This window comes from Dipodomys spectabilis, unplaced genomic scaffold (assembly GCF_019054845.1).
Source record: "Dipodomys spectabilis isolate Male_0828 unplaced genomic scaffold, ASM1905484v1 ptg000240l, whole genome shotgun sequence".
In the NCBI taxonomy this organism is placed as follows: domain Eukaryota; kingdom Metazoa; phylum Chordata; class Mammalia; order Rodentia; family Heteromyidae; genus Dipodomys; species Dipodomys spectabilis.
In genome coordinates, this window is record NW_024870917.1 from 5,557,316 (window position 1) to 5,564,967 (window position 7,652).

The 7,652-nt window shown below is 50.8% G+C and overlaps 1 protein-coding gene across 2 annotated transcripts; it reads left to right on the forward strand.

Moving 5' to 3' along the window:
• The first annotated feature begins 1,964 nt into the window (after positions 1 to 1,964).
• Fam217b (family with sequence similarity 217 member B) lies at positions 1,965 to 7,217 on the forward strand. Of its 2 annotated transcripts, none has more exons than XM_042699238.1 (3): positions 1,965 to 2,674; positions 2,907 to 2,992; positions 5,733 to 7,217. In XM_042699238.1, the coding sequence occupies exons 2-3, from the start codon at positions 2,967 to 2,969 to the stop codon at positions 6,883 to 6,885; spliced, it is 1,179 nt and encodes a 392-aa protein (XP_042555172.1). In that variant the 5' UTR covers positions 1,965 to 2,674; positions 2,907 to 2,966; the 3' UTR covers positions 6,886 to 7,217. The 2 variants fall into 2 exon arrangements, with proteins under 2 accessions (XP_042555172.1, XP_042555173.1); XM_042699239.1 differs by having other exon boundaries at positions 2,911 to 2,992.
• Positions 7,218 to 7,652: the final 435 nt, after the last annotated feature.

Below are 7,652 nucleotides of genomic sequence, written 5' to 3' on the forward strand. Positions count from 1 at the left end.
GCCCAGCTCCAGCAGGAAGGGCGGCACCGGGAAGCCAAAGGCGAAGACGTCCTCGGAGCCAGGGGCGCCGGCCGGGCCTCGCCAGCGCGCCGCGGCCTCGTGCGCGCGCCGCCAGCCGGAGAAGGTGTAGCGCACCGACACCTGCTTCTCGAAGGCCACGTTGCGCACGCGCACGGTGCCGCTGACGCCCAGGTCCGAGCAACTGACGCGCTCCAGGCACACGAGCTGCCGGCCCAGGCGCTCGCCGAAGTCGGCCGCCTCGACGGGCGGCGGGAAGTCGGGCACCAGGCACCGCAGCGTGAAGGGCGGGTCCGCGCGGCGGCGGCGCAGCTCGGAGTCGACGGCCAGCCGGGAGAGCACGTGCAGCGGCACGGCCGGGTCGTCCCCCGCGCTGAACACCCGCACCTGCGCCAGCTCGAGGCCCAGCGCGTCGGCGAAGCGCACGCGGGGCGGCCGGCCGCCGCCCGCCCGGCCCGGCGCGCCCGCGGCGCCCGCGGCCCTCGGCCTGCGCTCGGGGGAGGTGGGCAGCGAGCGGGCCCGCCGCGCGATGATGGGCCGCGGCGGGGAAGCGCAGCCCGACGGCGCGGGCGCCCGCGGGGGCTCCCGGGGGGCGGCGGCGGCGTCCAGGTTCGACAGGCAGCTGAGGCTCCGGAGAACGGGCCTCCGGGAGCCCGCGCCGCCGGACATGGCCCCCGCGGGCGGCCGGGGGCGGCCTCGGACCCCCGCTAGCTGCGTCCCCGCCCCCAGCCGCGCACGGAAGCCCCCGGGTCCGGGGGCCGGCCAGGGGCCCCGGGGGCCGCTGCGCCCTCGCTTCCCCGGCCGGGGTCCCCAGTCCCCGCCTCGGATCCCCGCGATCGCGCGGAGGAGCTCTTCGGGGTGTCCGCAGGAGCGCAGGGCGGCGCCGCCTCTGCCCGGAACGCGGCGCGGCCCGGGCGGCCCCGCCCACCTCCCCGCCCGGCCCGCGGGGTTCCTCGGAGGCCGCCGCTTCCCGGCGCGCCGCCGCCCCGCCCCTCGTGACGCCGCCCGCCCTCCCGCGGGCCCGCCGGCCGCGCGCACCCGAGCCCCGCCGCAGCGCCGGCCCCGCCGCAGCGCCCGGCCGCCCGTCCTCCGCGCGGCGCGGGAGCCCGCGGGCTGCGGCCTCGTCACGTGCGCTCGGCCGCCCCGGATCAGGTCTGGTCGATCGCTGTCGGAGGGGCGGGGCGGGTGCGGTCCGCACGCGCAGGCCGGCTGCTGCGAGCTGCGGGTCGGTGCGGGCCCGGGGGCGGCGGGGAGGCCGAGCCGGCCCGGGCAGGACCCATCCAGGCCGCCTTGATCGAGTCTGGACCCCGGGCCCGCCCGGGCAGCCGAGCCGCCCAGAGCAGCGCCGTCCCCGCCGCGCCGGTGGCCGGCCGGCCCCTCCGCGAGGGCGGCGCGCGCTGCGGCCGGCAGCCCAGGCCCGCAGCCCGGGAGCGGAGGCCGGGACGCACCGCGCCGCGGCCCGTGGGCGCTCGAGGGAGCCTTCTGTAGCTTTGTTTCCCGGCGTGGGAGGACGGGGTCTGTCTTCTGCTCCCTAAAAGCCCCGCAGGCATTGGCTTCTCCTGGAGACTTGGGCCGGAAACCCAGCTGCTCCGGATGTGGCGCTTGCCCTGTGGAATGAGAGGAAGCAGCTCACTTTGTAGAGAGAGGTTCAGACGTGGAGGCCTGCCTTCCGGGGTTCTTTTTACGGTCCAGGGGATGAAGCAGAAAGAGAGCCGATGCATGGAAGGGTTTGGTAAAGAACACAGCGAGAAGGTGTCAGGCCTGCTGTGGTATGCTCAGTTCATTGCACAAGCCCTGTGTGAAGTCTGTGTAAACGGACATGATTATATACTAACCACAAGCTTTCCTAACCCCACCTCTTGGTATTTTACAGAGGCAGGGTTATTATGGGAGAGCAAAGTATTCACTTTCTAGGTATGGCTTCTTGTGTGGGCCTCTCAAAGTAGCAGAGGAATCACTGTCATGTGTGATATGTTTGAACAAAGCATCACCAAGCAATAACGTCTACTGTGTAACGTGTATGAGCACATTAGTTATCTTTTAATGGAATGATTTGATATAGAAGACAGAATCTGGAGGGAGCTTTCCTGTAGGACGGGCTTGTGTGATAAGTAACCCTTGCTGTTTTCTAGACATTCCTGTAATTATTAGTTGAGTGATAAGTAGACATGAGAGCTTTGGAGAAAGATAATGACCTAAATTAGCTGCACAAATTTCCTTAAACATTTTACTTCCAAGGAGATTGTGAATGTGTGTGTGTGTGTGTGTGTACACGGAAGGATGGAATACATCCACAGCACTTTACAGCAGTGTGCTCTCATAACTACTGTCTCCTGTGAAAAACAAGCAAATAGAGACTAAACGGTAAACAAGACAATATTCTTTCTCTAATTCTTTACAAGTCAGAATACTAACCTGGCACCCAGCACAGCTTCAGTGTTTCATTATTGGGCAAGCACTGAGCAATGAAAGGCAACCCAACCCAGTACTGATCAGAGAATGATTTGCAATCAGTACTTACTGTCACTGTGTTGTTGCTTCTAGTTCCGGCAGTGAAGTGATCTTTCCAAATATAAGAGGAATAAAGAAGTCACCTTCCCAGCTGTCAACGTCTTCCAGCACATTGAGCAAGAATATTTTAAGTACCACAGCAAAGGTGGTGTAAACCTGGAGGGGGAAAAAATAAGTCTTAGATTTTTTTTTTCCTTCCTTCCTTCCCTCCCTCCCTCCCTCCCTCTATTTCTCCCTTCCTTTCTTTGCTTCTTTCTCCCTTTCTTCCTCCCTCCTCTCTCTTTTCTTTCTTTCTTCCTTCCTTCCTTCCTTTCTTTCTTTTTTTCTTTCTTTCCTTTGTGTACTCACAGTACTTACTACTGAATATCTTTTTCTAGACAGTTTATCACGCATTAGATGATGATCAGCCATGTGATTTTTTCAAGAAAAGGAATAGGATGAGTGAATCTTATCAGAAAAGCAGGTAAATCGTTTTCAGATGATTGCTTCATCTTGCAAAGGGCATATGACTTCACTTGCTATCTGTGTGACTAGAATAAGTGGATATAAAATGCATATTTATATATTGTTTATTTTGTTTTTTGGTGGTGTGTGGTGATAGTCATGGGGCTTGAACTCTGGGCCTGGGTGCTGTTCCTCAGCTCTTCAGCTCAAGGCTAGTGCTTGAGCCACAGTGCCACTTCCGGCCTTTTCTGTTTATGTGGTACTAAGGAATGGAAACCAGGGCCTCATGTATGTGAGGCAAGCATTCTACCATGGAGCTACCTTCCCAGCCCCCATAGTTATATTTTTATTTAGCATAAATGAATGGGAAAAAGAGAGTCAAGCTTTGTTAGCTGGTCAATTCCAGAGATCATGATCCTGTCTATGTTTACAGACCTACTCTTTTACCAAGTCTTGGATTACCTTCCTTTGATTTTTTTAAATTTATTTTTAAGTAATTATCTTAAAAGAGTTTCAATTCAGGGGCTGGGAAGGTGGCTTAGTGGTAGAGTGCTTGCCTTGCATGCATGAGGCCCTGGGTTCGATTCCTCAGCACCACATAAGCAAAAAGAAAAAAGCCAAAAGTGGCGCTGTGGCTCAAGTGGTAGAGCGTTAGCCTTGAGCTGAAGAGCTGAGGGACAGCACCCAGGCCCAGAGTTCAGGCCTCATGACCGGACCCCCCCCCCAAAAAAAAAGTTTCAATTCAACAAGTCAGAGTATGAGTATAATGTAGTTTCTTTTTAGATAGAAGAGCCACTGCCATTAATTGTCTTTGACAGATGCACAAAACCATTCAGTTGTAAATAGAAGTATTAGCAGCATTCATGGTGAATTCTGAATTATAGCTCCTCTTTCTTTGTGTGTGCTGTGTTGTGCTCTTGACAATGACTTACCATACTCTGTTTTTTTAACTAAGAGTAACACTTTTTCTTGGGGGGGAGGGCAGTCATAGGGCATGAACTCTGGGCCTAGGCGCTGAACCTCAGCTCTTCAGCTCAAGGCTAGTGCTCTACCACTTGAGCCACAGCACCACATAAGCAGAAAAAGCCAGAGGAATCGAACCCAGGGCCTCATGCATGCAAGGCAAGCACTTTACCACTGAGCCACCTTCCCAGCTCCAAGAAACACATTTTTAAATAATCACTTAGTGTGATTGGAACCAGTAAACAAATAGTTGTCCTCCATTTCTGCTTATATAATTGGACTTTTGTTACAGCTTTAGTTAAATACTGCTTAGTGGGAAGCCAATTAAAAATAAGGTATTTTAAACTCAGGTGAGATTCTACCTCAGAATAAATTTCCTCAGAAAGAATCTCTTGCCATATAACAATGCACATAATTTCCATTATTTCCCTTTGCCTGCCAGTCACAAGATGGCTTGAGTCCCATTTTTCATTCATAGTGGCTTATAATAACACCATGTAATTTTATTTCTATCCTTTCAAGCACAACTTTCCTGTGTGTCTTTCCTACTTAAAAACAATAGGATAACACTGATCAAGATGAATTGTACACATAAACTGTACAGCTGTTAAACTGAAAACCCTTTTGTATAACTATTTAAAGATAAAATAGAGAGAGGAAAAATACTGATAAGATGTTTGTTTAAGATATGAGTTGCACGTGCTATACTTTTACATATTGAAATGTTACCTGACTCAAAATTGCCACAGAGTCCGTGATGTCAGACTTGAATTTTACATCATATTTCCATTTACTCTAAGATAGCTATTCACAAGAAGGATGTATGCTTTACTTTAAATGGTTTTAAACATGGTTGAATACTAGTAGACCCAACTTAAGGTTTGGGGGACACTTTTCTAAACTAATGTTTTATGAACTACACACAATTGGTCTAAATTTATAAATACTTTAAGAAATGTTCATGTTTTTCTGAAGTCCTAATGTAAACTGCACTTTAGACCTCAGACCCAAAGTTGAGACATTTTATATTATAGATCTAGCCGCTCCCCCTGATGTGTCAAGTAAAAAGACATGGGGAAAGGCAGAGAAAAGGAATTCGATCTGTGGCAGTGACAGGGAGACAGAGATTCAGTACGTCTTTCAGCCATCTTTGGATGTGTAGACATTGGGCTTAGCTTTAAATTGACAGAGGACTGGGGGCGGGAGAGAGAAAGATATGCATACCCAAAACTAAGTCACAGTGCAGCTCTTTGTCTCTGGAAGAATTTTGGAGACCTTGTTAACACTTCCTCACTTGTGGGGAGTAGGAACTAATCGGTCTCTGTTGCCTAGCACGTAGTCTGTAGCTTTTGACTTCCTTTGGGGTTGTTTCGCCTTTTACCACAGGACGATGGAATTGTCTATCCAAAGCTAGTTTACCTTTTGTTGTAAAGTGCTTATTGGTGGTAAGTCCTGTCCTTCCTGGAAGTGGTTATGAGGTGACTGTAGGAAGAATTGTGTTAGATCAAAGTACAGATGAAGGAGGAGAGTGCTCAGTTTTTATCCTGCTTTTAGTTAATTCACGGGCCTAGCAAATGAAGTTTTAAAGTTTCATCATACACTAGTGTTTGGTGCAAAATAGGACTCAAACATCCATGTTTGTTGCATGTGTTCTATAGTGGTATGAATAAAGTACTATGGAGCAAAAGTCTGTCCCTGAAAACATAGGCAGAGGATTCTTTTTGTTTTTCTAATTATAGCCAGATATAACATTTGTTTATTTATGTAGTAAGAAATGCAGTTTTTCTTTTTCACAGTAATATGGATGCTTGCCCATCTTGGAGTAAAGTACATCATTCAAAGAATTCTTCAGGAAAAAAGCAGAGTAAATCCCAAATCCCTGGTGTTTCTTCCCAGCTGAGAAGTGGCCTGGCGGGGGCCTCCCAGCCAGCTGGAGACAAACACAAGGAAGGCATTTCTGCGGAAAGAAGACCTGGCCGGAATATACCCAGCCCCAGGAGTCAGGGGGGCTCAGGACACAAGCTGCTGATGGACTTGGGATCGATGAAGATCATGGAGGAAGACGCTGATGAAGACAGCGCCAGTGATCTGTCAGATTCAGAGAGAATCCACATCCCTCCCTCTCCCCTCACACCTCCAGATCTTAATCTTCGAGCTGAAGAAATAGATCCTGTTTCCTTCGACCTTCACCCGGGACAGGGCGGGGCAAGGCCGGAGTACTACTACCCAGATTTCCTCCCACCTCCGTTCAGTTCCTGGGACCTGCGGGACATGGCCATGCTTCAGAATGCAGAGTGCAAGATAGAGGTGACCACCCGAGCTGGGAGCCTTGGAAAGTACATGGACAGACTCATCCAGCTGGAGTGGCTGCAGATCCAGACAGTGCAGTGTGAGAAGAGCAGAGCTGCTAAGACAAGGCCTCCTGTCGCCCCGGGGGCCTCTGGAGCTGTGAAAAGCCCTGGGAGAAGCAAGCTACTTGCTAGTGCTCTGTCCAAACCATTACCTCACCCAGAAGGAACTTCAAAGCCAGGCCCTTCACGAAAGAAAGATTGTCACCATGAGGAAGTCCACCCTTCCTATTATACATTTGAGGCCTCCCCAAGACGCATGGATGGGCCCAGTTGGACCAGGTTGGCCTCTCAGAAGCCAACCTCTGAGATGAAGACCGAGGAGAAGAAAAAGAAATCAAGTAAAAGCACCAAGCTGAGACACTGGGATTTGCCCTGCAGCGACAACAGCTCTAAGATGGAAGCCAATGGCAACATCCGAATTCCCAAACAGTCAGCCATGTTACTGGACCCAGCTGATCCCTGCCGCATCCCCAGAACACAAGCCCACGCCAATCTTAAGAAAAAAGGCAATGTGAATAACTGTGGTCATGCCACCGTGTCCAGTGAGAAGAAACTCAAAACAAATGGAGGAAAGCAAAACACATACAGATTAAAGTAGTATCTAAAATAATATGTTGCAGACCCATAGATTCCTTAACCTCTTCTAGAAGGTCCAGCATTGGGCACCTGGAGGCTGTCTGTGAGGGCTGACGGTTAGGCGGTCAGTGGGCTCTTTGTCTATCCCACACCCATCCCAATAGAATCACTTTCAAAGGGAGATTTTTCTCAGTAAGTCCTCCTTGAGTTAATAGTCAAGCAAAAGTGTTAGAGCCCTTTTGGGTAACATTTCCTCAAAGGGATAAAATAATGATGCCATCTAGCCTATGTGTGGATTAGCTCCTCATTGTCACAGGTCCTAGTGTTGGAAATAAAGCCCTTTTGGCTACCGCCTCTCCTGCTTTTTCCTAAGCTCTTCAAGCTAAATTTCTGTTTCACTCCCAGGAGAAGCCTTAGTTCCTCCCTGAGTTAGGGAGAGCTTGAGTTTCTATTTTGAGCAGTCATTTATCACTAAGCTGCTTGCTTGCCAGGACAATGGCATCCAGAATGTTAATAGGTCTCTCTGACATGATTTGAAAGGGTATTTTAAATTTAGAGGTGGAGTAAAGTCCATTCTGGAGTTCTGTAATCTGAGTTTAAATTATTTGCAGACTCTCCAGATGGGAAGTCTGTGGGCCTCAGCCTGATTATTGACTTGGGTGGGGATGGAACAGGAACTCCTTACACCTTAACCTTTCTGGCAGGCAAACCACTTCTCAGGAGAACTTTGAGAAACCACCTTTTAGAAGTGGTAAATGGAGTCCAGTCATAGTTGCTTGTAACAGTTAT